Raw genomic sequence first — 19,560 nt, forward strand, 5'->3', positions numbered from 1 at the left:
CTTGCTAAAGAAGCTGAGGGTAAAGGTGATGGACTGGCCAAGCATGTCTACAGACCTAAACCCTATTGAGCATCTGTGGGGCATCCTCAAACGGAAGGTGGAGGAGTGCAAGGTCTCTAACATCCACCAGCTCCGTGATGTCGTCATGGAGGAGTGGAAGAGGACTCAAGTGTCAACCTGTGAAGCTCTGGTGAACTCCATGCCCAAGAGGGATAAGGCAGTGCTGGAAAATGATGGTGGCCACACAAAATATTGACACTTTGGGACCAATTTGGACATTTTCACTTAGGGGTGTACTCACTTTTGTTGCCGGCGGTTTAGACATTAATGGCTGTGTGTTGAGTTATTTGGAGGGGACAGCAAATGTACACTGTTATACAAGCTGTACACTCACTACTTTACATTGTAGCAAAGTGTCATTTCTTCAGTGTTGTCACATGAAAAGATATACTCAAATATTTACAAAAATGTGAGGGGTGTACTCACTTTTGTGATATACTGTATATTAGGGAACACACACAAGGATTTGGATATTGGCTCACTGGTCAACACACACACACACACACACACACACACACACACACACACACACACACACACACACACACACACACACACACACACACACACACACACACACACACACACACACACACACAGCAGAGGATCTGTGAAGATTACACACAAAGGAGACTAAGGATTTGATATCAGAAATACACATAGAAATGTCTTTTAAAAAATCATGATATGCAAGTGAAGGTACACTTGAGCAATAGTTGATTTTCTGTTGATCCTCATGTGTCAATTACCATTTCATCCTATGGCTTTTATCAAAGTGGATCCGTCAATGATGCATTCATTCTTTCTGAAGTATTTTTCAGATGTCATTCTATTGCAACCTATGCAGCACATAGCATATAAACTTTAGAACAAACACACACACCGCACACACTCACAGCGTAGCATGCATACATGCTAGTAATGCACAAGTAATGCACAAAGCACTCCCAGACCCGTCACAGAGTCCTATGGAACTACTTGAGTTACTGTGTATTTGAGAGGATATTCTCCCTCTCATTGTTTCTTCCATGTTTGTTTGTCTTTCTCCCTTCTCTCTGGCTTTGTCTGTCTCTCTGTGGTCAGGTATGGGTAACTGGGTATGGGTAACTGGGTATGGGTAACTGGGTGAAGGGTATGGGTAACTGGGTATGGGTAACTGGGTGAAGGGTATGGGTAACTGGGTGAAGGGTATGGGTAACTGGGTATGGGTAACTGGGTGAAGGGTATGGGTAACTGGGTGAAGGGTATGGGTAACTGGGTGAAGGGTAACTGGGTGAAGGGTATGGGTAACTGGGTATGGGTAACTGGGTATGGGTAACGGTGAAGGGTATGGGTAACGGTGAAGGGTATGGGTAACTGGGTATGGGTAACTGGGTATGGGTGAAGGGTAACTGGTTATGGGTGAAGGGGTTCATTCCTTGGCTTGTTAGTGCTCATTTTGTTTGAAGTTTACCCCCCTTTTAGTGCAGTCCACATAGCCTAAATGCTAGACTGAACTTGGATGCATTGTGCCATTGAAAATACAACCATTTTGAATAGGGAATCATGACAGATTATCCACGTTTACAATTGCTATTGTTGAGTTACATTAAGTTGCTCATTATTATTGGTTGACCTTAATCTTGTGAGACAGTGCTTTTTATTTATTCATCAATATCTATATTTAAAGTGACAATTCCTCACATTTAACTGAGGAAATGGATTTGGTTTTGAATCCGGATTATTAGAATTAGTTCATGACTATTAAGTAAAAAAAAATATATTTTGTTGTTGATTATTGTAATCATGTTTGGCACATACTGTAGTCAATGAAAAGGGCACATAATATCTTAAATGAAGATGCCTAAAACAGACCAAATGTCTCTCTTTTATAATAGCTGAACAATAGCTACATGACTGTGCAGGATGGATCATGTTGACTGAAAAGGGAAGTTCTGCCACCAAACAGATGCCAAATGTTTATTACGCTACAGCATTAGAGAGACCGTTTGTGATGAGAGTTTTTTAAATTAGAATGCACTATTATTATTTGACTACTAGAAACCAGTAGGTTCCCCTGAGAGGGTGGAGATGGCCGACAGCTACGCTACTTTCTAGGCTTTTAACTGTCCGAGGCCAGATAAGGATTTGGTATGATGCACTGCATTCTATGCCAAAGCTGGACATTATTACTACATAACATAGCCCAGTTTGACTCTTTGCACTTTGTTACCCTTGGAGAGGTACAGTACTGTAGTACCAAGCTGACCTGTGCCATATAGTATTTCATTAGACAACTGCAACCAAGCATGAATGAACCCCTAACCCTCTCACCATTTTCACAACCAGTAACCCTGAGCAAACTATTTCTGGTTACTCAGTTTTAAAGTAAAAATTGTTGCCACTAGTTTCTGCACTGGCATTTGAGTTTATGCTCTGAGGAACAGTACAATGTTTACTTTTTGGATTACTTTTGTGTTTTATAGATTTTGTTTAACGATTGACTGTATGTGGAAGGTTGAGACCAAGCGTTTAGTTTTTTTAATCTGCTTTGCTCTGAGGGACCTTTTACCTAGTCGTCCCATGGACTAGTTAAGTTGGCATGTTTCTATGTAACATTGCACTTTTGTAACCTGGTGCACACACTCACACATACCCACACTAATTTCCACTTCACTCACAAGTTGCCAAATGATGTGTCGAGGGCCTCCGTTGTAGCACATACTTTGCTCACATTGAGTCAAGAGTGTGGGAGAATGTCCCAGCCTCTCCCACACAGGCCTCAGACTGCAACCCGACCCTGACTAGTGTTAAACCCTTTCTCAGCCCCCTTATGAAACCACCCCTGTCATGGTGAGTACATTACAGCCATGGCCCCTTGTATCGTCATACGCTGAAATTGTATTACAGTGCACTGAATGAAACTGATTATTAATGCATGTTAGTAGCTCTCAAACAGAAACTCATTGTCTCATACGAGGACTTTAACTTAGTATTAGCCAAATGCTTGTGCATTGTAACATATGACACATCATGTGTCAGTCACTCCAGCTAAGAGCTTTACATGCTGTCAGGGCAGTGGACCATGAGTGTTAAGAGAGGAACATACTACATACAGTATATATTAATACAGGAATATGAGGGACTAGAACAGAGGCAATACAACTATATCAAATAAACTGCACTGTTTATTTATTTTCAAAAGGGCTTTGGATCAAAGTGAAAACCAGTAATGAAACTTATTTAAAGTCCATGTAAATACATGTATGTAGATTATATATACATACAGTGCAAACAGTATATAACGCTGATACTTTTTTATACATATATGTAAAGGGAAGAAAGCAGAAGTAGGAACCTGGAATTCAATATGTATGTCACCTCAGACAATGCTCTGTGTCCGAGGGAAAAGGGACCTGGTAACAGAAACAGGCTGAGGGTGGTACTACTGTGTATTTAATATCAACCACATCCAACCTATTTACTCTAATCTGTGAACCCAGATAAAATGGATTATTTTCAGATCTGTTGTAGAGATGGGTAACCGTGTGGGTTTTTGAGAGACCCGGGGTTTAAGAATGCTTTTGCTCGATTAAATGTAACGTCATAAAAATAAAAGATGGGGAAGATACAGGGGGGGGGGGCATGTCTGAATACCTCTGATTACAACTGGATATCTATGCATTATCAGATACAAATACATTTACAATGTCTGAAGTGGATGTGTTTTCAAGTGGTATGTTTCTCAACTGTCACAAAGAACAAAAAGGGCCAGTTCTCTACTCAAAGGGACTCCACCACCCTGGGTTTTCCACTTCTCAGGGTGCTATAGCCGTAGCTGTTACATCGAGGCCAGGGGGTTCCTTTCTGAAACATGGCTTTTAGAGCTGCACACCACAGAGGCCACTGTGAGGGCCTCCTGAACTGGGTAGGGGTCTGAGGGAAGGTAAGAGTCAGCAGTAGTAGTAGAAGTAGGGATTATTTAGGGATTCTTGGGGTGGTCTCTGATAAAAACAAGGTGAAATGTATTTAAAGAGTGGTTGAGCAAAGAGTAAGACTGTGGAAACGGGAAGATGGGAGGGGAGGGAATAGTGGTGGGAGAAAGAACTGAAAACCATTTTTCAGAGAGGAACCAGGCCCACCAACAGTACCATTTTTCAGAGATGGAACCAGGCCAGCCAACAGTCATTGTTTTAGTCTATATTCTGATATTCTATGATGATAATGATGACATAATGTATGAAAACACTAACAAAATGTAACGTTTTTTTTGTACACAGGTGCCAGCTAGCCTGTTTCTGACAATTTATAAAGGATTAACTGTCCACTATTGTTATACGATGATGATGACGATGATACTTATTATTATTGATACAATTACTCTGTGGAGGGTTGGTACTAATTATGATACTGTCTGTACAGATGATGAAATGCCCTTTTCCTCTTGATGAAGGGAGCTTTCTTGAGGGTCTGTCTGTTTCTCTGTTTGTCCTTGTCTTCGGTCTGTCTTGGTTTTTGTAAATGAATTGAATGTCTGTTTATTTGTCCCCATCTGGTGGACATAACGCTGAAACGTTGCAGTCTATTGCAGGCATCATATTGTATCGTATAAAGGCTCACCGCCAACCGTTCTGTGTCTGGCAGAGGAAGCCCAGTTCTGATATTTTCACTAATTGATATTTTGACCAATCAACTCTGAAAAAGATCTGATGTGAAAAGGCCTGATGTGGTTAGTCAAAAGACCATTGGTGGGGAAAAAATGCCAGAATTAGACAGGCTGCTTTTACACAGGCAACGTGACTGACTGACATACTTACTACTCATCAGTGTTAAAATGCTAGGAGTGACCAAACCCTGCATGTTCAGGGTTGCACAAACCAGTTATGAATGTATATTATGGACCCTGTATGTTTGAATATATGAGCTGTTTTATGTGTGAAATCTGTGTTTTAATGTGTTGTGTTTTGTCTGTCCTGCAAGTTGCATCCTACTGTGCTTCATCGACCCGACTGTGTTCTTCTCACCAACGCTTCCGTTAATTTATGGCCATCTTGTATCTCCCTGTGTCTAGTTTCTCTACGTGTCCATCTGTAGTGTCTTGCATTATACAGACAGGCCCTCCCACTCCTCAGTCTCCAGCAACGATTGTGCAATAAACTGAAGTCTATATTTTTAAACCTGTCTCTGGCCTTCCATTCTGTCTTTGGTATCTCCTGTTCTGTTCTCTTGCTTGTTTTAATGGAGATGTTTTCAGGGAGGTTGAGGGAGCAGGGTCTGGTTAAGGGATGCATACATGTGTCTAAGCAGAGCCTAGCTGTGCCATGGCATTCTCTGTTTGACTTCATCCTGTTATCCATACGTTGTGCAAAGGGGTTAAATTGTGATTTTTGTAGGCTGTTGTCCTGTACACAGCAGCACCCTCTTTTGTGTATATTTATATCCCACAGTCAACAGTCCCCACTGCAGGTAGGCAACTACAGTATGGCAGATGCTAAGTGGGATCCTTGGGATGACCTAACCCTAGAATTCATTGATCTTTATTTATTTAACTAGGCAAGTCAGTTCAGAACAAATTCTTATTTACAATGACGGCCTACTTGTGAAGCCCCCCCGGCCAAACCCTCCCCTAACCCAGATGACACTGGGACAAATGTGCACCGCCCTATGGGCCTCCCAATCACAGCCGGTTGTGATACAGCCCGGGATCAAACCCAGGTCTGTAGTGACGCCTCTAGCACTGCGATGCAGTGCCTTAGACCGCTGCGCCACTCGGGAGGCCCAAAGCTTTAGAGCACTCTGGAGACTCTGTTCCGGTGACATTACAATGTTTTATCTTCATATATATATATCTTAATTTAAATTAAATGTAATCAAATCAAAGTAATACAGACTTAGAAAGTATTACACACCCGCTTTGATGATTTGATTAGTCTAATTAATCACTTTGGTTTGCATCTAATCTCTTCTTGAGATCTGTCATTTAGATGTTTCAACCCCAGCAAGTAAGAAGACAGAACGAGACACCTCCCATTTCCACCTTCATCTAAAACTCTCACTTCCTCCATCACATAAAGAGATCTACCCTAGACAACCGGCTCCTACTCCTCTCTGGCGACACAGCAGAACCAAGCAGGGAGCCTGACTGAGCAGAACATTTTCCCATCACTAAAACAGGTAGGCCTGCTTTCAGCATCCTTCTCTTAGTAATCACACACCATGTGAATGAAGGTCCATAATTGCTGTCACTTTATATGATCATGCTGTAGGCCCACACACACACACACACACACACACACACACACCATTATTAACATGTACTCAGGTCCTGGTCCTTTATAACATTAAGGTACACTCTGCAAAGGATTATTGCATTAGATGAATGTCTACCAAAGAGGTCTTGTGATGCACAAATGCTACAAGAACAATGAGGCCTAAGTCTTTAGCCAAGGGATTCAGTCAGCGCAGCTTCAGATTTGAGGAAGTAAGGGCTGCAAATGGAGGAAAATTCTATGCTCACTCTTTTAGAGTTGTCGTTTTACAGCATAAATGTATGGGCTGTCGGCCAGGACTAAGTCATTGTGTGCACTAATAGTCTTATTGATGAATCTGAAACTTGTGAAATGTAGTCTATGCATTGAACATGAGGACTATCCACTGACAGTAATGCATGACAAACCCTACAAACCCTAAATTGGACGACAGTATTTCAACCAGTTGCATTCTCTTTGGTTATAGCTCGCAAAAAGATAATATCATATACAAATCTGCCAACTGTTTAATGTGTGAAAAGGAGCGTTAGAGAGGGACAAAGACGTGTGTGAATGAAACGGAAAGAAAGATAGTTTTGTGGTTCTGTTGTTCGTTCTGTAGGATGTGGTCTAACTGTTGCTGTAGGTTCCTGGTTCACATGATTTCCAAACAGCAGTGGAGTATACCTTTCAGTTTGCCTCTATAGTCCCATATGCTCATATTTCCTTCCATTCTCCATGTTGTCTCTCTCTGTGTGGGTTCATCCCTATGACTAGATGTGAGTTAAAGCATTGCACAGAGCCACAAGTGTGCCTCGGATAATAAAGACAAAAATAAACAGTTGCAGACTGGAGGAAGTAGTTGTGCAAGTTCTTTCTTCCCCTTTTCTCTGCTTTTCCTGTACTGACCTTCCTTCCTGTAGCTTTGTGTCTGTATGTTTGTGTCCTCATTATGTGTTTGTCTTGTGGTCTAACTAGGGAGTGGGTCAGTGATGCTCATGTTCTTAAGACATTTTGTGGCATCTAAGGTCACACTATTCAAATCCCTTCATTGCTCTTCATATCCTGTAAAATGTTTATACTTGCATTTGTGTATTATTTATGCAAATGATGAACAGTTACATTTATTTCACAGATTACTGGTTTTCTTCTATAAATCTCTCACTCTCTCTCTTTTCTCTCTCTCTCTCTCTCTCTCTCTCTCTGTCTCTGTCTCTGTCTCTGTCTCTGTCTCTGTCTCTCTCTGTCTCTGTAAATGTTGTAGGGGTGCCGGGTGAGAGTTCACTGGCTACAGTAGCAGTCTGCATATTCTTAAATACAATAACCACTTGATTAGTCTACAACTGTGCATTAAAAACTCTGCCCCTCTTCCTTTTTCTTCTTATATCTCCTCTTAATTATCTCACACTAACCCCCTCTCCTCTCCTTGTCCTCATCTCTCCTACTACCGCCTCATCCCTTCCTCCTCTCCTCTCCTTGTCCTCATCTCTCCTACTACCGCCCCACCCCCCCCACTCTCTCCTCTCCCCGTCCTCATCTCTCCTACTACCGCCCCATCCCCTCCCCCTCTCCTCTCCTTGTCCTCATCTCTCTCCCCTATCAGGTCACCATGTCCAGGAAGGTAGTCAGGGCCAGTAAGTTCCGTCATGTCTTCGGCCAGGGGGTGAAGGCTGACCAGTGCTACGATGACATCCGCATCTCCCAGATGACCTGGGACAGCAACTTCTGCTCTGTCAACCCCAAGTTCGTGGCCATGATTGTGGATGCCAGCGGAGGAGGGGCCTTCCTAGTGCTTCCTCTGAACAAGGTGGGCCTGAGCAGAGAGACAGAGGTCAAAGTGAATGCCTTAAGTGAAGTTAGACGTTTTCAGGCCTCAAAAGTGGTCTAACGTCCATTTCCCTCTCCATCTGTTGTGTAGATCTAAGCATATGCCTCAGTCTCAAATCTTGAAGTTTCAAAATGTCACTTTCATTCATGCCCAGATTTGCCCAACTACGGTACAATTTTGATGAAAATGCTCATTGGCGTGTCGCTTGTACAGTGTTCTAAGAACGATGTTTTTTCAACATTTGAATTTTGAATAATGCAAGGCGACATCACACATTGTGCTGAATAAGGAAGTTTGGGGCAGAGTTTTGGTTCTACACGTCACTCGCTCTCTCTGTGTTGTTGCTAGTTTTTCACCATATTTGGAGCGGTTCAGTGCAACACAGTCTTGACAGGATGTGGCTAGGGCGCAGTATAGTGCAGCTGCATATACAGTCAGGTCCAAAATTATTAGCACACTTGATAAAGATGAGAAAAAAAGACTGTATAAAATATATAATACAAATACTGAGCTATTTACTGAGCTAGAGTTATATTTTCATGCCATCTGACTATAGCACCGCCTGGAGTTTGATCAACGGCATTGGCACATGGATTTGAACCGGTGCTTTGGTCAGATAACATGAAAATATAGCTCTTTGGTCATGTATACCAGTGGTGGGTTTGCCATTGAAAAACAGAAGCATATGTGGGATGCAGGTACAGTATAAAGCATGGGACGAATGTGCTGCAATATCAGCAACAAACACATACACTACATGACCAAAAGTATGTTGACACCTGCTTGTCGAACATTTCATTCCAAAATCATGGGCATTAATATGAAGTTGGTCCCCCTTTGCTGCTATAACTGCCTCCACTCTTCTGGGAAGGCTTTCCACTAGATGTTGGAACATTGCTGCAGGGACTTGCTTCCATTCAGCCACAAGAGCATTAGTGAGGTCGGGCACTGATGTTGGACGATTAGACCTGTCACCCTGTCGGTGTTCCAATTCATCCCAAAGGTGTTCGATGGGGTTGAGGTCAGGGCACTGTGCAGGCCAGTTAAATTCTTCCACACCGATCTTGACAAATAATTTCTGTATGGACATCGCTTTGTGCACGGGGGCATATTCATGCTGAAACAGGAAAGGGCCTTCCCCAAACTGTTGCCACAAAGTTGGAAGCACACAATCATCTAGAATGTAGTTGTAGGCTGTAGCATTAAGATTTCCCTTCACTGGAACTAAGGGGCCTAGCCCAAACCATGAAAAACAGCCCCAGACCATTATTTCTCCTCCACCAAACTTTACAGTTGACAGTATGCATTGGGGCAGGTAGCATTCTCCTGGCATCCACCAAATCCAGATTCGTCCATCGGCCTGCCAGATGGTGAAGTGTGATTAATCACTCCAGAGAACACGTTTACACTGCTCTGGAGTCCAATTGCAGCGAGCTTTACACCAGTCCAGGAGACGCTTGGCATTGTGCATGGTGATGTGCAGCTGCTCGGCCATTTCATGAAGCTCCCGACGAACAGTTATTGTGCTGACGTTGCTTCCAGTGGCAGCTTGGAACTCGGTAGTGAGTGTTGCAACCGAGGACAGATGATATTTACACGCTACGTGCTTCAGCACTCGGCAGTCCCGTTCTGTGAGCTTGTGTGGCCTACCACTTCGCGGCTGAGCCGTTGTTGCTCCTAGATGTTTCCACTTCACAATAACAGCACATACAGTTGACCGGGGCAGCTCTAGCAGGGCAGAAATTTGACAAACTGACTTGCTGGAAAGATGTCATCCTATGACAGTGCCACGTTGAAAGTCACTGAGCTCTTCAGTAAAGCCATTCTACTGCCAACGTTTGTATATGGAGATTGCATGGCTGTGTGCTCGATTTTATACACCTGTCAGCAACGGGTGGGGCTGAAATAGCCAAATGCACTAATTTGAAGGGGTGTCCACATACTTTTCTATATTTAGTGTATGTAATGGTCTTATAGTAGTCAATATCTAGATTGATTTTGAATGCGTTATGTGATATTGAAGCATAAAGGTGTAATTGAAAGACTTTGACATTAAGTGTATTCATATTCATATATAAAACAGATACGTAGATATAACAGATTTTTTTTTTTTACCCAAAGATATAGGCTGTCTCAACGTCATGGGTAGACGCCATTGCATCACTGTTTAGACTTGCCTGTAGCAGGGATGAATAGTAGTCCTCTCAACCAAAATTGCATTTAAGGCCTAATGATTTGGTCAAAGGAAGCCATTGTTCCCCAATGAACGCTAATTTGATTTAAAGGTATACAGCGAAATGACTGTAGATATTGAGATGAGCGAGATGCAAGACTTCACACAGTCACACAAAGTATCTGCTCATGTGCACGGGTTCGCATCACGCTCTTACAGTGTGGGAGCCACGGGACCAAAACAGCTGAGAAGTTGAGCCTTGCGCTTCAACGCTCTTAGTTGTTGTGGAAATTGAACCACTATGCTGTTTACTTTCTGCATCTACGTCATATCGCTGAGTCTACCTTGATTTTTTATACCTTTATTTAACTAGGCAAGTCAGTTAAGAACAAATTATTATCTTCAATGACTGCCTAGGAACACTGGGTTTACTACCTTGATCAGGGGCAGAACAACAGATTTTCACCTTGTCAGCTCGGGGATTTGATCTTGCAACCTTTTGGTTATAAGTCCAACTCTCTAACGACTAGGCTACCTGCCTCCCCAATTTGTATGTTGGAGAAGTACAATTTTCTGTCACTTAACTACTCTGTAGTTATTACTACAGCAATATAACCAGTATGTAATCACTATTATTGAGACGGTGACTAAGAGGTTTTTGGATGGCAGCTGATGGTTCATCTACAATGAAGGCAGGGACATTAGGAGAAACATTTGAATGAAGTTTGAAAATAAACATTATGCCACTTCATATTCAAAATAAGGCATGTACTGTACATCCTTAGTACATTATTGAATGTAGATGGTTTTGTTTTGGTACTGTGAATGATGGGTGAGGTCCAACGTGACAGAGAGGACCAACAGTCCAGATCCTGTGTGTGTTCCACCAGGGCCAACAGTCCAGATCCTGTGTGTGTTCTACAAGGGCCAACAGTCCAGATCCTGTGTGTGTTCCACAAGGGCCAACAGTCCAGATCCTGTGTGTGTTCCACCAGGGCCAACAGTCCAGATCCTGTGTGTGTTCCACCAGGGCCAACAGTCCAGATCCTGTGTGTGTTCCAACAGTCCAGAGCCTGTGTGTGTTCCACAAGGGCCAACAGTCCAGATCCTGTGTGTGTTCCACCAGGGCCAACAGTCCAGATCCTGTGTGTGTTCCACCAGGGCCAACAGTCCAGATCCTGTGTGTGTTCCACCAGGGCCAACAGTCCAGATCCTGTGTGTGTTCCACCAGGGCCAACAGTCCAGATCCTGTGTGTGTTCCACCAGGGCCAACAGTCCAGATCCTGTGTGTGTTCCACCAGGGCCAACAGTCCAGATCCTGTGTGTGTTCCACAAGGGCCAACAGTCCAGATCCTGTGTGTGTTCCACCAGGGCCAACAGTCCAGATCCTGTGTGTGTTCCACCAGGGCCAACAGTCCAGATCCTGTGTGTGTTCCACAAGGGCCAACAGTCCAGATCCTGTGTGTGTTCCACCAGGGCCATGGGAACCCTGCAGATTGCTAGTGCTCTCTCAGTAGAGTTCTCTGCTCTCTAAGGCTGATTTGAGGCATAGCTATACAATTGTCATCAGCTGACTGAGTTCCTCTCCTCTGAACCCTCTCTAGGTCTTTCTGTTGCAAAGACCACAGTGGTAGCAACACTCTACGTCTCCATGTGTTCTTACTGCATACTGTAGTATTTATCTCCTGATTGAGCCATCAGCTTGTGTGTGTGTGTGTGTGTGTGTGTGTGTTTATTTGTGTCATAGTAACTTATCTTTTTCCTTTGTGTCTCCCTGTAGACGGGTCGTGTTGACATGTCCCAGCCCACAGTCTGTGGACACACAGGCCCAGTGCTGGATATTGAGTTCTGTCCCCACAACGACAACATCATTGCCAGTGGCTCAGAGGACTGCAGTGTCATGGTAAGTAGAGGTCACAACCTTTCACTGGCCATAATGTTGAGCTTGTTAAGTAGAGTTATATTATGGACGCACTTTAGGACATATGTCCCTGTGTGATCCAGTCGATCAGTGTTCTGTATCTATGTACTGTGTTAACTCAGTGTAATAACATACCCTCTTCTTCCTCTACCTCTCCATCATTCAGATTTGGGAGATCCCGGAGGGTGGCCTGGTCACGCCCCTGAACGACCCCGTGGTGAAGCTGGAGGGGCACTCCAAACGCGTGGGCATCCTCAGTTGGCACCCCACTGCCCACAATGTGCTCATGAGCGCAGGTATAGCACTGCTATGATGCATCGCCTCAGAATACAAGTGCCTCTTCAACTGTTAACATAAGTGGAGTAGCACTGCATGGCCTAACTGCCTGTTCCTCCGTCTCTCTCTCCCATTGCTTCCAGGCTGTGACAACGTGGTGATCCTGTGGAACGTGGCGTGTGGAGAGGCCATGGTGAGGATCGACTCGGTCCACCCTGAACTCATCTACAGTGCCTGCTGGAACAGGGACGGATCCCAGATCCTCACCTCTTGTAAGGACAAGACCATACGTGTGCTGGACCCCCGCAAGGGCACAGTCATTGCCGTGAGTGCCCCCCTCCCTGCCCCCATCAATACCACAGGAGAACCAGCCATTCTAACCCTGGAGAGTCAGATGCACCTAGCTACCAGGTTTAATGTCATAGATCTCAATAGAATCACAGTCAGTGATTAGTTCATATAGTTCCCTTCACGCGTCTTTGATAGATGAACCTCCTTCGTTGAGTGTCTGTCTTTCCCTGAGTCTGCATCTATCTCTCTCTCTGCCTCTCTGTCTCTCTCAGGAGAAGGAGAAGACCCACGAAGGCTCCAGGCCTGTCAAGGCTGTGTTTGTGTCCGATGGGAAGATCCTGAGCACCGGCTTCAGTCGCATGAGTGAGAGGCAGGTGGCACTTTGGGACCCGGTGAGTGTTATGGGTCAATTATGAACTTCTTATAAAGACTTATGAATGGTGTCTAAAGACCCGACATGACCTGTATGTGTTTGACAGAAGAGCTTTGGGGAGCCACTCACCCTGCAGGAGTTGGACACCAGCAGTGGTGTCCTATTGCCCTTCTTTGACCCTGACACTGGCATCGTCTACCTCTGTGGCAAGGTTAGAGTGAAACACACACACACACACACACACACACACACACACACACACACACACACACACACACACACACACACACACACACACACACACACACACACACACACACACAGGAGGCTCAAATGTTTTTTGAGAACAGCTCAAAATAATGTCCATAACAGAGCAAATGGAATGGCATCAAACACGTTGAAAACATGTGTTTTATGTATTCGATACCATTCCACCTTTTCCGCTCCAGCCATTACCATGAGCCCTTTCTCCCCAAATAAGATGCCACCAACCTCCTTTGACACACACACTATGGTTTACTAACCATTCATTTTCCTGCCTCAGGGTGACAGCAGTATCCGGTACTTTGAGGTGACAGATGAGGCTCCCTATGTTCACTACCTGTCCATGTACAGCAGTAAGGAGAGTCAGAAGGGCATGGGCTACATGCCTAAGAGGGGCCTGGAGGTCAACAAGTGTGAAATTGCCAGGTAACCACACAGAGTTATGGACATTTTCACTCGCCAGTATATACACACAAGCGCTGTTTGTAAAATGGGAATGTATATTGTTTTATTCACCCTCCACCAGGTTTTACAAGCTCCATGAGAGGAAGTGTGAGCCCGTTGTCATGACGGTGCCCCGCAAGGTAAATACACTTTAAAAAAATGACTATAACTCAAAGCATGTAGTTCTTAAATATCTCACTTTCACTTTCTCTCTCTCTCTCTCTCTCTCTCTCTCTCTCTCTCTCTCTCTCTCTCTCTCTCTCTCTCTCTCTCTCCAGTCTGACCTGTTTCAGGAGGATTTGTACCCAGACACCATGGGTCCAGAGCCGTCTGTGGAGGCCAATGAGTGGTTTGAAGGCAAAGAGGGCCAACCTATCCTGATCTCCTTGAAGGACGGTTTTGCGACAACCACCAAAACCAAAGAGTTCAAAGTTCACAAAAGTCTTCTGAAGACCACATCAGCAGCCATGGGGCATCAGCACGATAACAGTGGGGTAAGGACATGGCTGCATCTACCTACATGCTTTGATATATCTGTGAATAGATACTGTATTTTAGATATGGCTTCCTCTTTTGCACATTTTACCAGGAATCTCACCTCTCTTTTTCTCTCTCTCTCTCTCTTTTTCTCTCTCTTTTTTTGTCTCTCTCTGTCTCTCTCTCTCTCTCAGGAGGTACATGCCTTGCAGAAGGAGGTGAAGACTCTGAAGGAAACAGTAGAGGAGCTGACCAAGCGCGTGAGCGAACTGGAGAGCAAGAATTGAAACTGAGCCATTGGGTTCGGGAGGGAGCTGATGGAGAGAGAGAAGGAAGTGTAAAGAGGAGAAGAGAAAGAGGAGATGAAAGTAAAATAGTTATAAATAGTTGGGGATGTTTGAAGGAAAGATGGTTAAAGGGAGAGTTGGAGACAGGTTCCATCAATATCAGCAGCCAAATATTTTTGAGTCTGGAAGCTTGAATTCGTTTTTTGGTGTCAGTTTTCACATTTATAGAGACTTGTTTTTAATATATGCTCTTACATAGTTGGAAATAAAAGTCCTTCATATTTTCCAAAATATTTAAACTTGTTTTGCTTTTGTTAACATTTCCAAACGCCATCCAAAGGAAGGTGATGACAATCATTTGTACAGAATAAAATATAAACATGTATTTATTGTTTGATACACAAAAGTCAAAGACAAGCTGATTTACATAAGTAAAACAGTTGTGATCTCATGGATGTAAATGATATATACAGTCATTTGACTATACCTGTATTTTGAAATGCATGACCACTGAGTCCCTCACCTTGCTCTCTGTTGTTCATTCATGGCATTATAGAAGCATGTCACCCAGCACTAAAAAACTCAACGAGATAACACATTACAACAAGGGTGTCAAACTCATTCTGCCCCGGGGGCTGCATTTGGTCTTCAACGAGGCCCGGAGATCCACACTGAAAATTGGTTATATTTCCTCGCTGTCACAATTTGTAAAATAATTTCCTCTATCCAGCGTTTTTGGAATTTCCGCAGCTCCTTGACTGTCTAACCTTCATGTAGGTGATTATTAGCGAGCTGGACACAGTTAAGTAACTGTATGGATGTAGGTACATCATCATCTCTACACAGTTTCGATTTGTAGTATATTATAGTATATTGAGTTAGTCCCCCCCCAAAAAAAGAAACATATATTTGTATTTTAAATTGAACCACCATATTGGACCCTTGGATTAACTACAACTAAACCAGTTTTACTATTTTGAAATATTCAATATTTACAACCATTATTTCCACTAATAATGTCCCTTCTTTATCCTCAAGATTAAACCCCTCCCCTTTCTTGTTTCCATTCTGTCTGACCCATTTCCTTTCCATCAAACTATCTCTCTACACACATACAAACATACAGAGGTGTAGTAAATGCACTAGACGTAGTTCTTGTTGGCGGCGGGGGCTGAAGCGCTGTTGCCGTAGTACTTGGCGGTTCCTCCCGAGCTGCCAGATTTGGCTCTGCTGAAGCACATGAGCAGGCCTCCAGCCAGAATCAGCAGCACCCCAGCAGCCCAGCCAATAAAGATACAGGTTCCCAGCTCCATCTTCTGGGCCACAAGGGGGTTGTAGAAGTTTCTGATGGTGTTGTGGGCGGACCAGCTGACAGGGATGATGAGGAGGAGGCCAGACACCAACAGGGCGATCCCGGCCACAAGGCTGATCTTGGGCTTGATGTCCTCATTCTCCACGCAGGTGGTGAAGTCGGCGCCGGCGAACAAGATGAGGATGGCCAGGGAGGTGACCATGCAGCTGATGATGGTCATGGCGCGGGACGCCTGCAGGTCAGATGGCAGGACCAGCAGGGACTCATAGCTCTTACACTGCTGCTGGCCCGTACTCTGCACCACACAGGTCATCCACAGGCCCTCTTCAGTTTCCTACACACAGAGACAAATAGTTACAGTAATACACACGCCATTCATTCATTACAGCTTATTTGACTTCAGCACATTGCATTCATTCTACATTTTCCGAGTTATTAGAGTCATTTGAGTCAATATAATTATGGAAAGTATTTAGGGGTTTCAAATGTAAACCACATAGGGCTAATAAAACACTTGATCTGCTCAGTACCTGTGCCGTTACGATGTTCTGTCCTGTAAATGATAACACTTTCCACCTTGGGATGGCACAGCACACAATTCCCCCGATCAGGCCCAGGACCCCAAGGGCCACACATACAATCTGTACCCCAGCAGATCCCATCCTGGAAGAGAGAGAGGGGGGGGGGATACAAAACAGTTCACATTCTGGTATTAAAGGAAGTGTGGTTGCTTTAAATGTAGATATATAATTACATGGTCATTTCTGTGATCATCACACAGGAGAGTACCCCACAAATACCTACACACACATACTTACACACACACTGACTCATTCCCTATGACAGGCCTGTACAAGTCAGGATTGTGTAGCTCAGAGGTGCTTTTAAAAACAAAGTCTCAGAAAGCACAGCCCTGGGACAGAGTCATGTTGTGACAGGCCCGGTCTACCTCAGCCTGCTGCTGCTGCAGCTCAGTGGCATGCTGCCACTCCTAGTCTCACTGAGACTTCAACATCTCCTCACCTGGATCCACTCAATCTCACCTAGCCCTGTGAAAAAGTCCAGCAAATGTCATCCCTTTAGCTGAGTACAACTTGACTAAATCAAGCCAAAAGAGCTTTTCTTCCACCCCAACAGTAAGTAGCCTTGCAAAATGTCACACCTTGATTTTCTCCACGGGATCATATTATTTATTCCACCTAAGCAAATTTTTATTTTATTTAACTAGGCAAGTTAGTTTAGAACAAATGCTTTTGTCACAATGACGGCCTAGGAACAACTGCCTTGTTCAGGGGCAAAACGACAGAATTTGACCTTGTCAGCTCGGCGGTTCGATCTAGAAACCTTTCGGTTACTGGCCCAACACTCTAACCACTAGGTTACCTGCCGCCCCATGATGGTATGCTACTCTCATTGAATTAAGAAAACATGCAATAGTGCTTACTTGGACCCTTCTCCTTATATTCAACTGGACAAGACCTGGCAGACTAGTAAAACAAAGACATAAATGTGTCTTCTCTTCTCTAAGGGACCCATAGAGGTGAGGGTAAGAGGAAGAGGAGGAGGTCGAGAGGATGGGGGTGAGTGGTAAGAACAAAATTACTAATAGTAATTTTTGCTACTTAGAGATCCTGGTGAATCACTGAATCCTGAGCATAACATGAAGGCGTTATGTTTGGTTCGTCAATGGAATAGAGTATGAATACATTTCTTATACCATATTGAAAAAAAGTTGCGTATTTTGGATTAACCATAGATTGTTTCGCAATAGATTCATGTCAAAGTAAAAGTTTGGGTGGAAATGTTCCTCAGAACTTATTATATTTTAATTGATAGAGAGCAAAAAAAAAAGTGTATTTGTTTGTACTTTGCATATGGCCTGAATCATACATAACTTAGTCTGTTTGAATTAAGTGACATTCATGAAAGTATAAGGATGTTACATGCATGTGTATGCTCCCTAAACATACCATCAATGTTCATTTATTTAAACTTGATTGGATAGGTTACTCCGCTAAGAGTTATAACAAATTAAAATGCAGTTATAATGCACTATGGAGCTGGTATGTTTCATATTTGAAATAGCACAAAATCAGAAAAGTTTAACAAATACCTTATGATGTGTCCTCTTGTCTTGATTGGAAATTTGAAAAGTAAAGTTCTTTGTCAAGAGTTTTCCTTCTCTTTAAAAAGGAAATTCTACTCTCTTAATTCAGGTGTTGATCTGTGTAAAGCGGTGGTCTGTTATGTAGCTGGTGTGATGTAAAGGGTTTTGTAGTGGACTGTGAGGTGTAGGGTGGGGCCGGGAAAAACAGGAGAGAGAGGGAGGTGGGATGTACCTCACAACCAGACTGGACTTGTCTCATGCCTCTCTTTCCCAGCTTTCATTTGTGTTTCCAGTGTTGATATTCCAGGTTTAGTCACAACTTTTTAGCAGTGTTGGGAAAGCTACTGTCACGCCCTGACCATAGTTTGTTTTGTATGTTTCTATGTTTTGTTTGGTCAGGGTGTGATATGAGTGGGAATTCTATGTTGTTTGTCTAGTTTGTCTATTTCTATGTGTTTGGCCTGATATGGTTCTCAATCAGAGGCAGGTGTTTTCGTTGTCTCTGATTGGGAGCCATATTTAGGTAGCCTATTTTGTATTGTGGGTTATTGTTCCTGTTCCTGTGTTTTGTGTTCACTATACGGGACTGTTACGTTTTCGTTCGTTTGTCCGTTTATTGTTTTGTTCTTTGTTTTCAAGTTTTCTAACTAAAATGGATAATCATCACGCTGCATTTTGGTCCTCCGATCCTTCTTACTACTCCTCCTCAGATGAGGAGGACGACGAACGTGACAGCTACTCTGAAAATAGTTTACCAAGCTACCAATTACTTCACACTGGAAGAAGTTAAGCTACATTAAAGTTACCCTTAAGACAAATATTGTTTACTTAACTAAAGTTACTTTGATAAACGAGTTCACTACATCAAAACTACTGTCACGTTCCTGACCTATTTATGTTAGTTGTTATGTGTGTTAGTTGGTCAGGACGTGAGGTTGGGTGGGCATTCTATGTTTTCTGTTTCTGTGTTGGTTTTGGGTTGCCTGGTATGGCTCTTAATTAGAGGCAGGTGTTTGGCGTTCCTCTAATTAAGAGTCATATTTAGGTAGGCGTTGTCACAGTGTTCGTTGTGGGTGATTGTCTTCCGTGTTTGTGTTATGTCTGCACCATACGGAGCTGTATACGGTTTGTTCGGTTTATGTAGTCTGTTTCCTATTCGTGCGTTCTTCGTGTTTATGTTAGTTCTCATGTTTAGGTCAGTCTACGTCGTTTGTTATTTTGTATCATTTCAAGTGTAGTTCGTGTTCGTTTTTCGTCTTGTCATTAAATTCATTATGTGTTCAAACTTCGCTGCGCCTTGGTTCAATCCCTGCTCCTCTTCGGATGAAGAAGAGGAGGACAGCCGTTACAACTACTTTGTGAAAAATTACCATATGTAAATCTGAAATGTCATTGACTATAAAATTGCAACAGAACAGAACACTTTATGTTAACAGAATGTGTAACGCTACCATCATGCTCTCCAAAGCTAAAGAAGGTGGTAGTAATGGAGAGGACAGTGTTTTGCTATCGCAAGTGCG

The 19,560-nt window shown here is 43.4% G+C and overlaps 2 protein-coding genes across 2 annotated transcripts; one reads left to right on the forward strand and one right to left on the reverse strand.

Annotated features, from left to right (window-relative positions):
• The first annotated feature begins 6,104 nt into the window (after positions 1–6,104).
• LOC129833437 (coronin-1A-like) lies at positions 6,105–14,914 on the forward strand. The gene is made up of 11 exons (XM_055898041.1): positions 6,105–6,213; positions 7,891–8,094; positions 12,069–12,191; positions 12,376–12,505; positions 12,629–12,810; positions 13,049–13,168; positions 13,256–13,360; positions 13,694–13,839; positions 13,940–13,997; positions 14,136–14,351; positions 14,529–14,914. Exons 2-11 carry the CDS (start codon positions 7,897–7,899, stop codon positions 14,619–14,621), a joined length of 1,371 nt encoding a protein of 456 aa, XP_055754016.1. The 5' UTR covers positions 6,105–6,213; positions 7,891–7,896; the 3' UTR covers positions 14,622–14,914.
• A 75-nt stretch (positions 14,915–14,989) lies between these two features.
• Positions 14,990–18,200, reverse strand: LOC129833438 (claudin-4-like). Its single transcript, XM_055898042.1, has 3 exons — positions 18,047–18,200; positions 16,464–16,596; positions 14,990–16,267 (listed from the first exon to the last, which is right to left on the reverse strand). Exons 2-3 carry the CDS (start codon positions 16,593–16,595, stop codon positions 15,764–15,766), a joined length of 636 nt encoding a protein of 211 aa, XP_055754017.1. The 5' UTR covers position 16,596; positions 18,047–18,200; the 3' UTR covers positions 14,990–15,763.
• Positions 18,201–19,560: the final 1,360 nt, after the last annotated feature.

Source organism: Salvelinus fontinalis, chromosome 34 (assembly GCF_029448725.1).
Source record: "Salvelinus fontinalis isolate EN_2023a chromosome 34, ASM2944872v1, whole genome shotgun sequence".
Lineage (NCBI taxonomy): Eukaryota > Metazoa > Chordata > Actinopteri > Salmoniformes > Salmonidae > Salvelinus > Salvelinus fontinalis.